General features: G+C 42.8%; 1 protein-coding gene across 10 annotated transcripts in view; it reads left to right on the forward strand.

Annotated features, from left to right (window-relative positions):
* The window catches only part of SYNE2 (spectrin repeat containing nuclear envelope protein 2), a 293,026-nt gene that overhangs the window by 233,639 nt on the left and 39,403 nt on the right, over positions 1-19,984 (forward strand). For all 10 annotated transcript variants that reach the window (XM_036010877.1, XM_036010883.1, XM_036010867.1 and 7 more), the window contains 12 exons: positions 587-739; positions 4,086-4,256; positions 4,733-4,863; positions 5,849-6,053; positions 8,015-8,194; positions 8,902-9,030; positions 10,436-10,590; positions 10,694-10,838; positions 11,979-12,073; positions 13,318-13,549; positions 15,692-15,886; positions 18,844-18,969. In XM_036010877.1, the coding sequence (XP_035866770.1) occupies positions 587-739; positions 4,086-4,256; positions 4,733-4,863; positions 5,849-6,053; positions 8,015-8,194; positions 8,902-9,030; positions 10,436-10,590; positions 10,694-10,838; positions 11,979-12,073; positions 13,318-13,549; positions 15,692-15,886; positions 18,844-18,969 (1,917 nt within the window). The remainder of the gene's footprint in view (positions 1-586; positions 740-4,085; positions 4,257-4,732; positions 4,864-5,848; positions 6,054-8,014; positions 8,195-8,901; positions 9,031-10,435; positions 10,591-10,693; positions 10,839-11,978; positions 12,074-13,317; positions 13,550-15,691; positions 15,887-18,843; positions 18,970-19,984) is intronic.

A 19,984-nucleotide genomic window follows, 5' to 3' on the forward strand; every position in this document is an offset into this window, starting at 1 on the left:
AGAGAGCTTCTCCCATGGTCGTGTCCTGTTTCTAACTACCTACTAGCCCGTTCCACGTTGGAATTTTTGCAGTCACCTCAGACTCAGCACACCTCCTGACTGTCAGACTAGCAGCTCAGTGCTTTCCAGCCCCCAACAGGCCGCCCTGTTTCACTTGGGTTCCAAGCTCTGCATGACATGGGGTATCGTCACTATTTTCCACATGAGAAAATGCTGACTTGGGGTTTGATGACTTAAGTGCCTCATCGAACAGCCAGGACAGGGCAGAGCTGGATGGGGATGGGGTCTACTGGCCTCTTGCTACCAAGTCATGGTGATAAGGACTCGTTTCCTAGACTCTTCTAAAATTTAGGTTCTTGGAGTAATTGAAGTTATTATAAAAATTCATATTGTAATCATGTAAATTTATATTATCATAATTCATTGTAAAAACTGAATTAAGAGTGTTAGGATTACAGTGTCTTTGGTATAATGCTATTATATACTCTAATGTCACTTTTACTTGAAAAGAGCAAACTCCTATCTCAAATACCTTATTGTTTTGTGATACTGTACCTATGAAAACTATTTTCTTTTACCCTTCTAGGATATAGAAAATCAACTTGCAATTAAATCCAAAGCACTGAATGAGTTGAGACAAAGTTATCTGACTTTGGAGAGTGGGACAATGCCGTTGTTAGAAGATACAGCTTCCAGAATTGAGGGGTTATTTCAAAAGAGGAGCAGTGTTATCAAGCAGGTACTAGATTCGTGTGAAGTGTGCTGTTTCTCTTCACATACCCATCTTTCACCTTATTTGTTGTTGTTTAATCACGGACACCTGCCGCAATACCAAAAGCTGAAAACTTGCTGAGAAAATTAACTGAAGTGAGGTAGAGAAAGCATGTCAAATCTCCCCCATTTTTTTTCACTAGATAGAGACAAGTCCACCAATTCAATTCCAACATCCTTGGCGGTCTAGAAATCACTTGGTTAACTTTGTGTTGTCTAATGTCCAAGACAAAAATGTCTTCATGTTCCACACCAGACAGAGAGCATCTGGCATTGTTTCCTGGCCAGATCTGCAGGAGCAGCTATGAAGAAGCAACTCAGACTCCCCACAGACAGGGAGATGCGTCAGGGAGGGACAAACCCTGTACTCACGTGACCTCTATTAAGCTAGAAGCACCATTGGCATAGGGAAAACTCCAGAGGTGGGGAGAAACATTGCATGAGGTGAGGAGAAAGAATAGAGAAAAACTGGAAGACATTGAGTCAAAGTGTACCCCGATCCCTTCCAGGAGGAAAGCACCAAAAGAGAAAGGCCAGGCATCTCTACACATGGCAAACCTTAACATTTCTCCACAAATGGAGGGAGATAAGTGTAAATACTAACCATTGATAGGTGTGTCCATGTTTCCCAAAGAGGCCTTATTGTGGTTGTTACTATAGTCTGCTTTAAACATTTGTCCCAAGAGGAAATTAAGAATAAGCTGTATGAATGAAATCCACAGGTGACCCTCAGCCTCATTCTGTGACCCCCCCAGAACTCAGGCAGGAAAAAGGGGGTAGAGCTTAACATACCTTGTGTGAGAGTCATTTGTTAAACATGCCTTTTGTAAGGCACTGGGCTCACTGCCCATGGTTCAGAGATCAATAAGAAAATAAGTGGATTCTGCCTTTGAGCTCACAGGCTATTGGAGGAAACACTTGAAACAGATAATTATAACACAATAAATTACAATATAATAAAATATAGAGGGGGGAAATTAAATGAGATAATACATGTAAAAACATGCAGATAGTACTAGCACAAGGATAAAAATACAGATAAATGGAATAGAATTGAGAGCCCAGAAATAAACCCTCATGTTTATGTTCAATTGATTCTGATAAGGATCAGACAGTTTTAGTGGGGAAAAATATTCTTTTCAAAAAATGGAACTAGGAAAACTGGATAACTGCATACAGAAGAATGAAGTAAAATCCCTACATTCATATCATGTACAAAAATTAACTCAAAATGGATCAAAGATATAAATGTAAGAGCTATACTATAAAGCCTAGAAGAGCTCTGGCCTGACCCGTGTGCCTCGGTTGGAGTGTCATCCCGTAAACCAAAAGGTCATGGGTTCAATTCCCAGTCCGGTCACATGCCTGGGTTGTGGGCTCAGTCCCCATTTGGGTTGCATGTGTGATGTGTCTTTCTCACATTGATATTTCTCTCCCTCTCTCCTTCTCTTTCATCAATGAACATGTCCTTGGGTGAGGGGAAAAAAACAAAAAAGCAAAGAAAACTTAGAGGAAAACATAGGTGTAAATCTTCATGACTTTGGATTAGGAATGGTTTCCTAGATAGGATATCAAAAGTACAGGCAACAACAACAGCAAAAACAAAACAAAACAAAACACAGATTAATTAGACTTCTTCAAAATTAAATACTCGTGTTTCAAAAAACACCATCAAAAATGTAAAAAGACAAACCACAGAATAAGAGAAATGTTTGCAAGTTAAATGTCTGATGAAAGACTTGTAATAATTCCTTATATATTCTAGATACAGCTCAATAATGAACAGACACATACCCAAATGAAAAAAGATGAGCAAAGGATCTAAATAGACATTTCTCTAAAGAAGATATAGAAATGGCCAATAAGCACATGAAAAGATGCCCAATATCATTGACCATCAAGGAAATTCAAATCAAAACCACAATGAAATGTCACTTCATACCTACTGCAATAGCTACAATAAAATGCAAGATGATAACAAGTGTTAGTAAGGGTATGGAGAAATTGACACCGTCATGCACTGATGGTGAAAATGAAATTGTGCAGCTGCTGTGGAAAACAGTCCGGCCACTCCTCAAAGGGTCATGCATAGAGTTACCATACAACTGAGCATTTCCACCTCTGGTGTCTACCCAAGAGAAATAAAAATTCATGTCTACACCAAAACTTGGACACAAATGTTCATAGCAGCATGATTCACAATAGCCAAGATGTCCATCAACTGATAAAAGGATGTAAAATGTGGTATATCCCTGCAATGGGATATTATTCAGCCGTAAGAAAGAATGAAGTACTGATATATGATAGAGCAGTGACAGCCTTGAAAACATGATGCTAAGTGACAGAGCCAGTCACAGAAGACCACATGGTGTATGATTCCTCCTACACGAACTCTCCAGAAGAGGGAGGTCACAGAGACAGAGCACAGATCACTGATGGAGGAGGGCAGGGATGAAGAATAAGGAGTGAGGGAGGAAACATTCTAGAACCAATTATGAAGATAGATGTGTGAATTGTACCTCAGTAAAGCTACTGTTTTAAAGAAAGACAGAGGACATAACACCTGGATCATCCCTCTGTAAGCGCTCCAGAGTTAGTAGAGCCTAGTCTTTAAGAGCAAGAACTTTGCATTCTCCGCTTAAATAAGGATCTTGGCAGCACCTTCATCTGTGTCCTCGAGTCTAGGGCAGGTACTTGACCTCTCTAAGCCTCAGTTTTCCAGTCTATGAAATGGGGATGATGATACCTACTGTTTATTGCTACCTTTGTAGTGATGCCTATTCCACACTCAGTGAATGCTGCCCTACTGGCTGATTGCGCTTTGAACACTTTGAAAATGTTCCTTCTTGTTTCTAGTGTAATGAATTTTGCTTCATGGTTTTCTTATCCTCTCCCTCAACCCATGTGTGCCATTTCTTCTCTGTGAAGCTACAATATTCTAAGCAAATGATATAAATATTCTAAGGGGTTACCCTTACGAGCACCAGAATTCCACAACATTGTGTATGTGGAAGCCACGTACACTCACAGACTCAGATTCCATGCCCAGCGACCTTTCCCTGGGCTGGCCCCTAGACTGAGCTCTATCCACGCTGATCCTCTGGCCTCGGGGCTCTTTTCCATTCACCTGCTCTAAAACTTAGCCGTTTTTATTCACTGATCTACCCTTTCCACCTTCAGTTAATCACCAAAGCTCCTCCAATATCTTCAAATTGAAATGCCTAAGTGGTAGATGGGGTCCTTGGAAAGAGAAAATAATGATGAGAGAGCCTCTTCTCAATGATTTTCTAAATCTGCTTCCATTTTTCATATAGGTCAGTGAGCTCAGGACCTCCATGCAGTCTGTTTTACAGGAGTGGAAGATTTATGACAAACTCTATGATGACATGAACATGATGGCAATTCGATTCGGGTACTGCATGGAGCACAGCAAGCCTGTGGTCATGTCCCTGGAGGCGCTGAGATGCCAGGTGCAGAACCTTCAGGTAAGTGAACCAGATCTCGCGCACACACTGTGGGCAGATAACCTGCAGTGAAGGCAGGCACAGCAGCGGGTACAGTTGCGCTTGTGCCCTGGACAGAGATGCACAAAACCGTGTTTTGAACAGCAGCCTCAGAAGTGTAACTTGAGATTCTAATATGAATCCCATGGGCCAAGTGAGTGAAACTTTGTAAAAGTTTACACTGAATTTTTCTTTATGTTGGACATCTATATTGTTTCCTGATATAAAGGTTTTGGACTTTGATGGGTTTTTCTTCATATACCTTCTAAAGTTTTTGTCTCAGGAGAAAAGATGTTGTCTCAGGTGTTTTCTTCTTCACATTTCTAAGAATTTATCCGAGTCCTATCAAGGTTTGAGTGTTGTTATTGTGATATATACAGCAGGTGTTGAAAAGCTGCTGCCTCCTTTGGAATGAGCCTGGCCATTCTGAAACTAACATTCCTGCCCTCTGTTCTCAGGCTCTTCAAGACGAGGCCGAGAGCAGTGAAAGAAGTTGGCAGAAACTCCAGGAAGTTATTGGAAAACTCAAAGATTACTGCCCCTCAGTGGCTGAAATAATGGAAGAGAAGTGCCAACATAGTCACATGAGGTATGCATTAAGATGCAATTTGAATAATAGATCGGATTTTAACGATGTGGCAAATGAAGTGACATGGGCATTCTGACTCCTTAATCATCTGAAGTCACTGATTTCATACTATTCTGGCCTCTGCTGTCTTGAAGGATCTAATTCATGTAAAACTGGGTGTTGTGAAGGCTATTACCTACCCTGTAGAAGTGTTTGGTATAATCAGTCTGGAAATAGCATAATTATAGCCCCAGAATAGCCGTTTTCAGAAGGCTACTATATTAGGACTAAAGGCCCAGTGTAATCCTCAGGGACACCAAAATCCCAGGCAGAAACAGACGAAGGGGTAGGCAGATGGGCAGTCTGTTCCACTGGAAACATCATAAGATGGAAGAAAGGGCATGTTGGAATACCCTGGGGGAAGTGATTCATGGGCTTGGAAGGGATTTTTGATGAAGCACGTATGATAGAAATCTCCATTAGAAGTGAGGCTCTAGTTAATTGCAGAGCTTTTATTGTATTGAATGGGGTGTGAAAGCTGGCTTACAACTGATTTAGGGGTGGAGGACAAAGGCAAGATACTGCAGTCTGCACGTGGAATGAAAACTATTTCCTTTATTTGCACTTTATATTAGGAATGCTTGTGGCTTTTCTAATTGGAGAATAAATTGGACACAAACACAATTTAAGTAGGCCTATTTAAAGACCCCCTCTATAAAATAGGAGCCAGGTGGAGAGGTTTCATCAGGCATACAGTTCAGTACTTTCTCCATGTTTGTCTGAGAGGCAGTCATACTACAGTAGATTTTTGTTGAGAACTTTAAAATCAGTTAAATATTCAGATTTGAACTTCTGTTTATGTATTGATGGTGCAATTCATTTTAAAGAAAGGCAGTAACAGTGTTGTCTAAACAGTCCATCTGCTATTAACTTACTGGTAGAGTGCATTGAGATTTTGCTGCGAGGAAAAGGTTAGGACCAGAGACCTGTTCATGTGCCCTGACAGGTGGACCCAGGTAAACCAAGACATTGCAGACCAGTTGCAAAAGGCCCAGAGTCTGCTCCAGCTCTGGAAGGCCACTGCCAGCGCTCACACTGAGGGTGTAACAAGGCTGGAACAGCAGGAGGCCAAGTACCACCAACTTGCAAATATCAACATGTCTGGAAACAACCTGGCAGAGATCCTGACTGCAGCCCTACGGGACATCAAGGTGGGTACACAGCCCTTTTGGGAAAACAAGGATGGAGACCTAGGGACTAGGCAGAGCACAAGGACAGAGAAGTGGGTCAGAACAGGTGCAAAGCAGGCTGTGTAGGTCACGGGCAAGACTGGGGGGTGTGGAGGCTCAGAGGCCCGGTCCAGGCAGCATGTAGCTGGGTCAGGAGCACCTGACGCCTGACCTTGCTGCAAGTCTCCCCTTTCACTCTAGCACGTAAATCTCTAAACCAAAAGCCTCATTCAAAGTCTCAAATAAAAGCAAAACTGTCTCACCCTGGCTGGTGTGGCTCAGTGGGATTAAGAAATCCCAAAGAAATTAAGAAAAAAGTATCGCTAGGTGTATTGAGCACAAGCCTGTGAACTGAAAGGTTGCTGGTTCAATTCCCAGTCAGGGCACATGCCTGGGTTGTGGGTCAGGTCCCTAGTTGGTGGTGTGCAAGAGACAACCAATTAGTGGCAACTGATCATTGTTTCTCTCACACATGATGTTTCTTTTCCCTCTTTTTTTTTCTCCCTTCCCCTCTATCTAAAAAATAAATCTTAAAAAAAAAAGCAAAAGTATCTCAACTGAGTGTAATTATCTATAAATAACAGATGTGGAATCTCTTGCTTCAGAAATGCCATGAAAAAAGATAATCATGGACTCACTTCCATGTTAATATGGCTTTTCTGTGGGTATAGTGATATTTAGACTATATTTAAGAGCTGTATGAGAGACCCAAGAAAAAACAGAATTATCTTCAGGCAGGTGGGCCCCTTGTAGTCCAGGCTTCCCCCACTAGGTGGGTGTTCTAGGAACCCGCCTGTATCAGGGTATCAGCTGGCGTTGCTGTGAGAGGCTGCGTTCAACTTCGTGAATTTTGTTGAAGACTCTTTCAGTGCATTTGCCCATTTCATGTAGGGTGATTTACAGGTGCACCTGCCCAAACCACACTGAGTGTTCAGCAGTTTTGACCAAAAATGGCATGACCCCGTGCCCCACCCTCCCTATTTACCTAACCTGGCCCCAAGTTTTTTCGTTTCCCCGATGAAAAAAGTTCTCAGAGGGGAACGTCTTGCCCTGTGGAAGAGGTAACACAAAAAACAGCATGAGCACTAAAAGGCAGTAAAATCAACAAGTTCAGAAACTGTCTTGAGCAGTGGAAAAAAGTGTCGCTAGGTGTATTGCATCAAATGGAGAGTATTTGGAAGGTGACTGAAGTTTAAATGTATAAGAATAAACACAATTTTTTATAAATAAATTCCGGGGCTTTTGGGGGGACCTCCCCTCATATAATTTCCTCTGTGGTTTTATCCTATTATATTAGTGAAAGCCCAGAAAGTGACTACTTTCAAATTTTAAACTGGGTAACCACCTGCCTTTTATATCTTCTGATACTATAGGGCAAATTAAGAAATATTAACCAATTTAATGAGAAAGACAAGAATCCAACAGACGTGATCTGTATTTCTGGTCTATTATTGAAAAAAGAAAACTAAAAGACAAATTCACACACACACACAGTATTTCCAGAGTCACCTTTAAGTCGACTTGGTTAATGAGATTCTCCAGTCTCTGCAGATAAATCCATTTATGTCACAAAGTCTCAGACAGAGGATGAGGCTGCACTGATCCTTAAGTGTCAGTAAAGCAGATTTCTAGTGTTCAGAGATTAAACATGTAAGGCACAGGCTCAACCAGGTGATTTCTAGTCCCTAAAACCTAGAAGCCCCAACTCTGTCCGTCAGTGGTCAGTTTGTCTCTGAAATCTGGCAGATTTCAGAACAGCACCAGTGACCTGCATCTGTAAAGAAAGCTTAGCTTTCTCAGCTCTTTAAGATAAACAATAACAAAAAGCCATGTGCACAGTTTCGGGGCAGAAATTCTGCTAGATGTTGATGGAGCCAGAGCAGGTGGGGATTCTTGTTGTGAAAGGAGGAGGAAATGTTTTGGGATCACTGTTTCTTCTCCAGGAGCTGCAGCACGATGTGCAGAAGACAAAAGAAGCCTTTCTCCAAAATTCCACTCTCCTGGACCAACTGCCACAGCCCGGCGAGTCTGAGCCCCACGTGCTTCTCTCTGGCCACCAGCACTCCCTCCAGAGGGCTTCCTACTTGGAAAAGATGCTGCTTGTGAAAGCAGATGAATTTGAGGTTCGTCTTATTTTGTCCTTCAAGCTGTAGTCTTGGGCATTTGCCCATTATCCTCAATTTCTTCTATCTTATTAAGTAACCTGTGCTTTGTGGGCTGCTCCTGGTGGCAACTACAGAATAAAGCTGCCCTGGAAATAGCTACCATTTCACATGATTCTTCCAGTATGTGGTTTTTCCATCACACAGGGAATGGGCAGATCTTGAGCAACCATATCTTCATTATTGAACATGTTACTTTAAGGAGTCAGATATTTCATACACTGTTCAATCTCAACAGTTATTTGGATCTCCCACTGGGGTGATTGAGCTTGAGTCATAAGCCATTTGTTGCATTCCGCATTCACTTTTTGAAAAGCCTTTTATGCGTGCACTGTCAAAAGGCTGCATAGAAGGCCTCTGTACTCCAATATGACATCTCAACAGCAGCAGAAAAAAAAATATTTATCTAACAGGACTGAGGGAGCAGAGTTTAGACTGACCCTTCTCTGCATGGCCCCCCCAGGCAGGTGAGCCGTTCATCCCTGAAAGCTCCATGCTCTGCCAAAGGCTCAGGGTGAAGGTCAGGACTCTTCTGAAGACTCAGAATACCAATGTGCTGCCGGGAGTGTTGGAAACAACTTGAACTTTCTTAGGCTCCCAAGACTGTGCTTAATTCTGTTCTATATGCACACAAACGTTGTTTCTAATGAAAATTTCTGTTGTTCTAGTTTGTTCTATCACAGTTTAAGGATTTTGAGAACCAGTTGGAATCTTTGAAAGGTCTTATTATGCATGAAGAAGAGAATTTGGATAACCTCTGCCAACAGGAAAAAGAAAAAAATCCTGATTCATTCCTGGTATTGCCAATATTTATCATTTCTTTTTTTTTAAGATTTTATTCATTTATTTTTAGAGAGGGGAGGGAGGGAGAAAGAGAGAGAGAGAGAAACATCAATGTGTGGTTGCTGGGGGCCGTGGCCTGCAACCCAGGCATGTGCCCTGACTGGGAATCGAACCTGCAATGCTTTGGTTTGCAGCCCACGCTCAATCCACTGAGCTACGCCAGCCAGGGCTTCTGTATTATTTCTAAGGGCTCACTGTAGGATAAAAAATAAGCTAGTTAGTGTCACAGTAGAGAATCTGTTTGTATCATAACTCTTAAGCATAGTAATTTATATGTCATTCATTCTTGCCTTATTTTCCCTAAGCTCTACAAAGTGTGACAATATAGGGCTCTATTTTAGTAATATGCCATAGTAATTTTAGTGGATTTTTCATTTTTGATGTCTTTACGAGTTAGCTTCAGTCAATGAGAATAATCTAGGAAATGGCTGTGGTGATTAATTAAATTTTTCTGGTTGAAGAAAAATGCCCGATAAATTAATTGTATATTTTTTAATTTATTAGCCAAGTAAGTTTAGTGTAGTTAACATAAATGAATGGGAGATTTAAAGAGTACTGGACTCTGCACACTCCTAAGTACCAGTCTTCATAACCAAGACCGAGAGTCAGGAGCCCATGGCACATGCTCATCCCTTCCTTTTACATGTCGTCCACTGGAGTTTTCATGCTGCAGGGGCAGAAGTGAGTAGCTGCAACAGCGGTCAAGTGACTCATAAAAGGCTAAATGACTTCTGTTATAGTCACTTACAGAAAAGTTTGCCGACCCTGACCTAGACTGTTCTGCAGTGACACCGTGGATATTGTAAAGGATGTTTGCTTAACATATTGTGGACCTCGAGGCTGTCCCTGGAATATCATTTTAAAAATAAAATTTTGAAGTTTGCATTCTTCTGTGGTTTTAGATTCTACCAAAATACAGATGTTAAAGTACCGTTCTTTACTAGGGTTGTCGTAAGGGTTAAATTTTCATTTGATTTGTAGGTCAGCTGCGTGATCTGTCGAAGGTCAAGTCGTTGGCAAACCAAATGGGATTTGAAGGTCTAGAATGGGTCCTTCAAAAACAAAATAAAACTTGTTTTTGTCTTCCTGAAAGACAAAATCGGAGATGGCTTTCTATTTCCTGGGCTGTTTAGGGTCATGTGTGCAGCTCGTTATGGAAAAGCCACAGGATGAGAGGCCTGGTTCAGGGCTCGTTCTAACGAGCAGCTTGGCTGTGGGCACATCACTGGCGGACGTAGGCCCCCGATTTCCTCCTGTCTGATATGAGGGTGATCTGCAGGGTCTCCACCGCTCTTTTATCATGTAGAAATGTTATTGTCCAAAAATCTGGAATTTGGTGGTGTTGTTATTTTTTAATAGAATTGTGTGCTAGCACTGATGGCCCACTCACCGGATGTTGAACACCTGAATGAAGTAAGCCTCAAGCTCCCTGTTAGTGACGTGGCTGTAAAGACATTGCAGAACGTGACCCGGCAGTGCAATCGAGCCATGGCTACTGCGCTGGACCGCTGCAGGTCAGCACAGCCCACCTCTCCCTTCCGCTCCAAGTAAAGTGAAATTCACAGCGGGAGCTCATTGTCATATGGCTCTGTTTTATTTGTTTTTAAACCTTTATAGTGAGCTTCAGGAAATCGGATTAAATGAACAGTTTCTTCATTACTGTGAAAAGTGGGTCCAACTCTTGCAGAAGATAGAAGAGACGCTGAAGATGAATATTGCCAACAGCCTTCCGGCTCTCCTGGAGCAGCAGAAAACCTATGAGGTAGGCGGACTGTGCCCTGGGACCCCTCACCCTGGGGCGGATGTCAGGGAAAGATGGATTTAAATAAAATACAAGTTCTGTTGTCCGTTGATCACGTGTCAGATTCTCACACATTGCATGGTTTTCAGTGTGTTGTTTTATTACTCTTGTTTCATTAATGACAGAACTAAATTTTCTTTTTTTTTTTAAAGATTTTATTTATTTATTTTTAGAGAGGGAAGGGAGGGAAAGAGAGAGAGAGAGAGAGAGAAACATCAATGTGCGGTTGCTGGGGGTTATGGCCTGCAACCCAGGAATGTACCCTGGCTGGGAGTCGAACCTGGGACACTTTGGTTCCCAGCCCGCGCTCAGTCCACTGAGCTATGCCAGCCAGGGCTAGAACTAAATTTTCTGCAGTAAGTGGAATCTACTAGCACAACTTTGCTTCTGCAGAATGCAAACATTATACCACTTTTCCAAGGGCATGTTAAAGTACTTCAACTCATCTTTGCATTTTCACTGAATGATTCTCTAAAATATGGGAGAACCTAAAAAAATACATATGGAAGAATATGATATAATTATAATTGCCTCATTAGTAATTTCACAGAGGAATTTCCCCACACTTGTGTTCATATATATTTGGAAATATGCTTGCTTATACACGGATCCTGCCTTTCAAAGTGGGTGTTATTAGTTCACTATAATTTTTCAATGTAACTAATTTAATTCTGCATTCTAACATTGTCACCCAATGAATATGAAATCCTTCCAGCCAAAGAGCTGAATGACCTTGAATAAACTACTGAATTTCTTCACACCTTAGCTTCCCCCTCTTCAGATAGATTTTATAATGGCACTTAAGTCCAGTGTTTGAGGAATAAGTGAGACAATGCATGTCTTACATGGTGCCTAGCAAATAGCAAATGCCCAGTAAACAGGCATTAATCACAGTTATTGTTGGATCTTTTTCTTTCTAAGATTATATTTATAGATGCTATTGAGTGATGATTGAGCATTTTTTGCAGGTAGGCTCAAATAGTTTGAAAAATAATCATCTTAGATATTGTCTGTGTGCTTAGATTTTAATAAGAAATATTAGATCCAGATTCATAAAATAAATTCTATGAGCTGATGTTTTATATTTTAATTCACATGCAGATGTTGGAAGCTGAAGTTTCTATGAACCAGGCAATTGCTGATTGCTATGTCACCCAGTCCTTACAACTCTTGGACACGACAGAAATAGAGAACAGGTAAGCTGTCTGGGGTTTGTGTGTGCATGCGTGTGTCTGTGTGTGATGGGGGTGAGGCAGTCTCGGAAGGCTTCCACCACGTGAATCTGGACTGTGCCAGTGCCTGGTGGCCATGTCAGTTGGTCGACCACCATGGGGTCAGGGTTTTTTTACTGAACTAGGATGGGGTCTTGCTATGTGGCCATGGAAGCCATAGGGGCACTCTCTGCTATGGTAGGTGAGCGGGGTTAGTGGACCAGACCCACTCACCATGTACAGTTAACTAATGTTTTACCCTAAAGCACTCTTCAGTAGAGTGTTTTCCTCTGTACCTTCAGCCTCATGCTGTTTTGCTATTTAAGAAATAATTCTGAAAGTGCTGCTGTCCCCAGCAAGTAGCTCTGTCACCGTTGTAAAAGAAGGCATTTCTCCCTGTGCTGTGTACCTGGGGTTGGGGGTCACTGGGCAGTGCCAGTCAGGCTGAACAGAGCCCCTCAGTCCGTCCTGGTGACAGTAACTGAACCTGCTCACACAACAGGTACACATGGCAGACAAAGCCCAGAAGTGCCTGGCCTGTTGAATCCTTCTCCAAATGTCCTGGTAGGGATGGTTTTTCCTCACCATCACCACCCATGTACCTCTGCATCTTTCAGCATAACTAAGAAATATAAAGCCCATCTCCTTCTAGTTCTGAAATAATAAATTTAAGCCAGTTTCAGGGTGATCAACTGGTTTTGATTTGATCAGTTCAGCAAAGCATGACTTTCCCTGTAATAAATAAAAGGCCTTATTTTTCATGTGGCAGGTGTCACTTATCTGGTAAAGAACTAATTGAGAAGTTGCAGAAAGCATGTTTTTTATTGCTGAAATTACATAAAGTATAACCTTCAAGTAACAGATAACATTACCAGGGACCCGCCTGTTCACCTCTTTCCCGCCAATCCCGTGTGCAGTTTCCCATTCAGCATTTGGCATAATGGGCCTTAAAACAGCTTCCATTGGTTTAAGGGAATGATTGCCGTGCATGCTGACAAAGTACCCAGCTCATGTGCATATATCTTCTGCTAAAAATTCTTTGCCAACCACATGCCGCCCCTGCTCCAGCTCCAAGTTCCCCATCATGTTTAAGTTGAATGGTGCTAAGATTTTAAGAAGTTTGTTTTTCGTGTAAATTGTGCATGTCCATAGCAAATCTGAGTTTCTATGATAGTTATTTTTTTCTACATGTTCATGTCTGGATTTTCTAACCATCTGTTTTTCCCAAGACCGGAATTTATTTCGAAGTTCGAGAAGCTGAAGGCCCAGTGGCAGAGCGCCGTCCAGGGCGTTCGGCAGAGGAAGGGCGAGGTCGCTGGGCTGGTGAGGCAGTGGCAGTGTTTCTCCGCCTCTGAGGATTTGCTCCGCTTCCTCACTGCCACCAGCCGCCTGCTGTCTGCAGTCAAGAGCCAGGACTGCTACAGTCTCTACCAAGTCAGAAGCCTGATCCACGAGCTGAAGGTAGTGCCTGCACAGTAGCAGTGGAAGAACCGTGGGGTGGCTGTTATGTGGAAGAGGTTCATTCACTGCAGGTTTTAGGTTTTCTGTGATGTCATGGTTCAGGTGTGCTCTCTGCAATGGGAGACCAGCTGGCGAGGGTCCCTAGCCTCGCAGGGGCAGAGACCCCATCTCATTCATCCATCCAGAAGTAGTGAAGTTCTCCTCGGCTGTGGGAGCAGGGGTACAGTGGACATGAGTGGGTCAAGGGAGAAGTTTGGAGTGACAGGCTCCTCCCACCTAAGTTTTTAAGTAATATATTAATTGGCCACCGAAGTGGTAGTTTATAGTGGGACTCTTGCTTACTTGTGAAGGGCAAATCCTATTAGGCAACGAAGTTTTCAATCAGAAAGTTGCTTGACCAGCACAGGGCTAGAGTAATTGATCGGCAATTCCCAGGGCAGCTTCCTTTATGCTACAGAACCACTCTCCAGAGGTGCAGCGAAATGAAACACCTCCCTTATGAAATCCTGTGCTCTCCTCATTCATTTATTCAGTCATCAAATATCGAGCACCTGCCCTGTGCCCGTCACTGTTCTGAATGCTGGAAGTGTGGTGTGCACTAGGAGAAGCCTCCCACTCTCATGGGGGTACTCAGACAAACTGATGTATAAACAAGAAAATGCTAGTTTGTCTGACTGGTGGGGGCAATCAGACAAATTCAAGAATAAGAAAATTTCAGGTTGCAATAAGGGATATATACATAATGAAAACAGAGCCAGTAATGGAAGGGGTGGGTGGCTGCTGTAGATGGGCATGTGATACTTAAACTGGAACCTGAATGATAAGAAGGAGCCAGCCAGGCAAAGATCTGGGGAAAGAGCCTTTCAGACGGATGGAACAGCTTCCCCAATTCCCCAGCATGGAAACAAGCTCATGCAAGCACAGGAACAGAAAGAGGGCCAGTATGATGGGAGGACAGCCAGTGGGGCCGCAGCGATAGGAAATGAACTTGAGAAGCAGGCGGGGAGGAGTGTTCGTGGGCAAGGTGTGGAAGCAGGGTTACAGTCTCGACGTAACAGGAGGCCGTTGAAGAGTTTCAGTTGGAAGAGGGAGCAGCATGATTCTGTTTCTATTTTTTAAAGCCCCTTTGGTTGTTCTGAGCAGGATGGATTGTGGAGGAGCCAAAGGAGAAGCAGGCGCCCCAGTATATCTCCTATCTAATGCTGCATAACAGCCACCAGTGATTATTGCCTCTCACAGTTCCGGGGCTTGGCAGGGCTCAGCTAGCAGATTCTTGCTTAGAGTCTCGGGCCGTGTCAGTCAGACGACAGCTCGGGCTGGACTCATCTGAGGGTGCACTCACTCTCATATGTAGCACTTCAGATGGAAAGACTTAAGATAGCTAGGAGCTGGAGTGGTTGGGGCTCCTGGGCATCATGCCCTGTGGTCCCTCCACTCAGAAGCTCCTGGTAGCTGGACCTTTGACATGGACGCTCATGGCTTCAAAGGCACATGTCCCAAGAAAGCGAGATCCAGGAAGAAGCTCTACTGCCTCCCTTAGACCTAGCCTTGTGGCTCACTTGGTTGGAGTGTCGTCCCTAAAGTGAAAGGTTACAAGTTCAATTCCTGGTCAGGGCGTATGTGGAAGGCAACCCCAATCAGTGTTTCTCTCACATCAGTGTTTCTCTCTCCCTCTCTTCCCCCCCCCCTCTTTTTCTCTCACATCTCTTGAATCAAAAAAAAAAAACGATTGATAAGTAAAGACAAAAAGGGATATATATCTGTAGGTAGCATTTAAAAGATTTGCTAATGGTTTGGATGTGGCATGTAAATGAAAATCTAAATCGAGGTGGTGGGGGGATGGGGAGATCGAGGAACAAATAAAAAGAACTGGTGGACAAGGCCAGCAGTACATGGTTGTGGGAATTAGAGGGTGGGTAAAGGTGGAAGAGGGTATACGGGGGATAAACGGTAATGGAAAATATACAATAAAAATGAAATAAAAATTAGTGAGTTAAAAAGATGACTAGGTTTCCGGCTTGAGCACCGTGAGGAATGGCGTGCTGTTGAGCAGGTCAGGGAAGACTGCAAGAGGAGCAGGTCTTTTGATAGGTTAAGTTTGAAATGGCTTAAGCAAGTCACTTTTTTTCATTTTCTTTTTAGAATAAAGAAATTCATTTCGAGAGACAGCAAACCACCTACGCACTCACCTTGGAAGCTGGGGAACAATTACTGAAGACAGCTGACCTGGAAAGTGCAGAGTCCATAGAGAGGGGACTCGGGCAACTTCGGGACAGCTGGACGGACACCCAGCGCCACGTCGGGGAGACCATCAGGCACTTCCGGAGCATTGTGGAGGTACACCCACCGTGCGCTGGCCCACTCCCGATACGCAAGTGCGGCACATACGTAGATTTTTTGTTTGCTCTGTGACAATGGGAATGACTTGGGGATGATATTTTGAGTTTTCCAAAGCACCTTGGGGCCTGCTACCCCATGAATCGTGTCAGTTACTTAATGTAGAATGGTACTAATAGCATTGCAAAAGCTCAATATTAAGTATATAAATACTGGAACTTCTATTTTATATTTACTTTCATGGAACAGGAAACTAGCTAATGTTCAATGGAAGTTCGGCACACAGAGGTAATGTCTCACACGTGGTCTGTCCTTGGGTATAGCATATGAAAATAAACAGTGAAACTTCCTCTTTCTGTTACCATCAGAAAATGCAGTTTTCTGTGTAAGTGAATTTCACAGATTATTTATGATTATAGCTTTAAGAATTAAAAGGTTCTTTTGAGTCATTATTAGGGAAATCATTATGATTTTGTGTTGCTAAAATACCAAGTTTTTCTCAAGGACTCTGAGCTGCTTTGCACCCAGACCCTAACTACCGCGCCTTTGAGGTCTTACGTGGTTTTTATGGTTTTCCTCTCTGCACAGTTAACGTGAAGCTGTCTGTTCCTTTTGTTTCTCTGAGCATACCTGCTCCTTATAGCTCACTCTCCTCCCTAAAGTATCCAATGTGTATGTGTGTGTCAAAACCAAATAACCAAGCTTGTCAGAGATGTTTTTCTGAATAAAGAAAAACTATGTCCCGAGTTAGGGCCTGAACATCTCCCCCATGCACAAAGTACCCGAATTTTCTGCGGTATACAGACTGCGACTTTCTTTTTTTTTTTTTTTAATATTTTTTTAAGATTTTATTTACTTATTTTTAGAGAGGGAAGGGAGGGAGATAGAGAGGGAGAGAGAGAGAGAAACATCAATGTGCGGTTGCTGGGGGTTATGTCCTGCAACCCAGGTATGTACCCTGGCTGGGAATCGAACCTGGGACACTTTGGTTCCCAGCCCACGCTCAATCCACTGAGCTACGCCAGCCAGGGCCAGACTGCGACTTTCATTCACTAGCAGACACGTGCTGAGCGCCTGCCGTGTCTGTACAGTGTGATGGTAAACGCAGTTGAGGGTTCGGTGAGGGAGACGAGGACTCACAGTTCTGTTTCCCTCTCCACTTTCTTGGTCGTGTTCCAGAGATTTGACCGTGCTGCACACCTGGCCTCCCCTTACGTGAGGTATCACCGTAGAATTGGGCCAACCCAGTATGTTTAGGTGTCCTTTGTACTGAGGGTTGAAGTATTGCTCGATTTTATGTTCGTCTGCTTTTAGTGACCTCAGGAGTAGAAACCTAACCCTAAGGAATCCATTGTAAACACCCTGAACTTGAAACTGCAGGCCCCTGTTTGCTCAGTTATGCAAGGTCCAAGAAAAAAGAGACTAGCACCAGGGGTAGTGGTGGGGGACCTGCAGCCTTGGGTCACCTCTGGACCAAGCCGCTTCTAACCTCCCATCCTGGGCCTGTCAGCTTCCTCTCAGCCTCAGTTTTCACATTTTAAGCGTGAAGGTAATAATATTTGCCCTGTCTCCTAAGGTTATTACCTTTACCAGAAGACAGTGAAGGTGAAAATGCTTTAGAAACCTGCGAGTGCTTTAAGCAGAAGGTGGCTGTCAGCACTGCCAAGAGGTGGAGAGCGAGTGAAGCTGGACCGTGAAAGGGCCACCGAAGCCAGGAAGCCAGTGTTTCTAGGGAGAGAGAGAGTGGAGGGCGGCATCAGAAAAGAAGACGAGAAAGTGGTCGGGGGCTTTTGGTTTAACGGTGCTGCTGTAGCATGTGCCCAAGACTAAACGCTGACAATGAGGGCTTTTTTTAAAAGATTTTACTTATTTATTTTTAGAGAGAGGGAAAAAGAGGGAGAGAATCACCAATGTGCGAGAGAGACATCCATCAGTTGCCTCTTGCACGCTCCCAACCAGGGACCCAGCCCACAACCCAGGCATGTGCCCAGACTGGGAATTGAACCGGTGACCTGTCATAGGCCAGTACTCAATCCACTGAGCCACACCAGCCAGGGCTGAAGATGAATTCTTACAGTTCTTAAATGTGAACTTCTCCAAAAATTAAAATAGAAATGAGATTATGTAGATCAGGGTTATGGGGAGGGAAGAAGAAATACAGTTGACTCTTGAGCAACACAGGTTGGAACTGTGCAGGTCCTTTCATTTTTTCAGTAAATGTGGACGGCCCTCCGCGTCCCCGGGTTTTTACGTCTGTGGATCCGGCCAACTGCAGATGAAAAACTATTTTCACTCTGTGGTTGCGAACCTGTGGATATGGAGGGTTAGCTTAATGGGGACTTTCAACTCTACTCGGCTGGTGCCCCTAACCACTGCCATGACTCATTCAAGGGTCAATTGTATTTTAAAACGAAAGCCAACCAACCCAGTGGCTGGAATGGGCCGCACGCAAAGCTGCGAGGAGGTGTCGAACCAGGGTGGCGTCCCATCTGTTCTTTTAGACCACGGTTCGTTCCAGAAAGGAACTGGGTCTCTGATTTGCAAAAACATTTAGCAAAGCAGTTACCGTATGTTGTCATGTATAATGTGCACTTTTTTGCCCAAATATTAGGGAAAAGTTAAGGTGTGCATTATACATGGGTGGTACCTGCAATACCTTGTATCTGTTCTTGTATTTTGTAATTATTTGTTACATAAAATTTCTTGTACCATAATATGTTAAAAATAAATGCTAAAACTCCTTTATAATACAAAAAAAAACAAGCATCTAAATATAAATAAGTAATTGAATTAAAAAATTAAAAGATTTTTTCCCCTGAAAGTTTGGGCCAAAAACATGGGTGCGCATTATACATGGCAAAATACAGTACATAGATTATTAGATAAGTTATTCTAGTTCTATAACTCATTCTTAAATAGCAAAAGTACTTACCAATTTTAATATTGTTTTCAAATAGACCTGGGACCAGTGTGAAAAGAAAATCAAAGAGCTGAAAAGCAGGCTGCACGCTTTAAAGGCACAAAGTAAAGAACCTCTTCCAGAAGCTCATGAGGATCTCCAAAAAGAGAAAGAACTGATTAAGGTACTACAGTGTTTGAGAGAGTCACATAGCTGTCTTCTGAGAAGTTGAAGTGTTTGTTTTCAGTTTCCATGTTGAAACCAGGTGTTCATGTGCAGTTGGCAAACATTTTCCCTATGTTTTATCTAACAAAGCATCCTGGTCTCTAAAGGAATCAGAATCCATACGTTTTGAGATCTATGTATGGAAATGAGAGACTTTTGCAGAAATTCACTTCTTAGGGTCTCTGGGGTTTTCTCCTGGGGTCCTGCTTCTATCTGGTTCTCCTCTGTAGTATAAGATGTGGCCTCTGAGATGACATTGAAAGCTGTCCCCTTATCAAATGACCTTGTCTTTGAAATGAGAGTAAAGTATGACTAAAGAATTCACTTTTTAAAAGCCAATAGGTTGAGTTTTTTGCTCAATTATAACATTTTTATAAAACCTTCCAAACTGTATTCAGCCTCATTAATATCACACTAGGCAGAATTCCGCACCTTTTAGGTCTTTGCAGACAGGACAAACTTATGGATAGGAACTCGAGTTGGTAAGATTCGCAGGTCAGGAACTTCCTGTGTCTCCTCCCTATTTGCAGGTTGATGTGTAAAAGATATCAGGAGCCAATGGAAACACACTTTGTTTTTGTTTGGTTGGTTGGTTTTCTTCTGTTCCTTTGGTGACTTCAGCAATTGAATTGAAAAAATTAGGAATACGTGAGTACTCTCACACTTGAAGCTATGTGGGAAATGAGTGTCCTCCCCACATCTTTTTTTCTCATTGTCAGCGTTTCTAACATGCAAAATATTTTTAACCTAACCATGATATGACAGACTGCCACAAAACCATCACTCGTCTTAAAAGTAAAGCATTGCAAATGCAGGTTTAGTGCCCTGTATGATTTCCAATGCACTTTCCCTCCGCAGCGCACTTCTTTATCATTTTACTGTGTGTCTGTAGTTCTCAGCGACATATAGGAGTATTACTTTTGAAATTTTTTTAGTATATATGCTGCCGAAGTGAGCACTGACATTTTTTTAGA

The sequence above is a fragment of the Phyllostomus discolor genome, chromosome 1, assembly GCF_004126475.2.
Source record: "Phyllostomus discolor isolate MPI-MPIP mPhyDis1 chromosome 1, mPhyDis1.pri.v3, whole genome shotgun sequence".
Classification (NCBI taxonomy): domain Eukaryota; kingdom Metazoa; phylum Chordata; class Mammalia; order Chiroptera; family Phyllostomidae; genus Phyllostomus; species Phyllostomus discolor.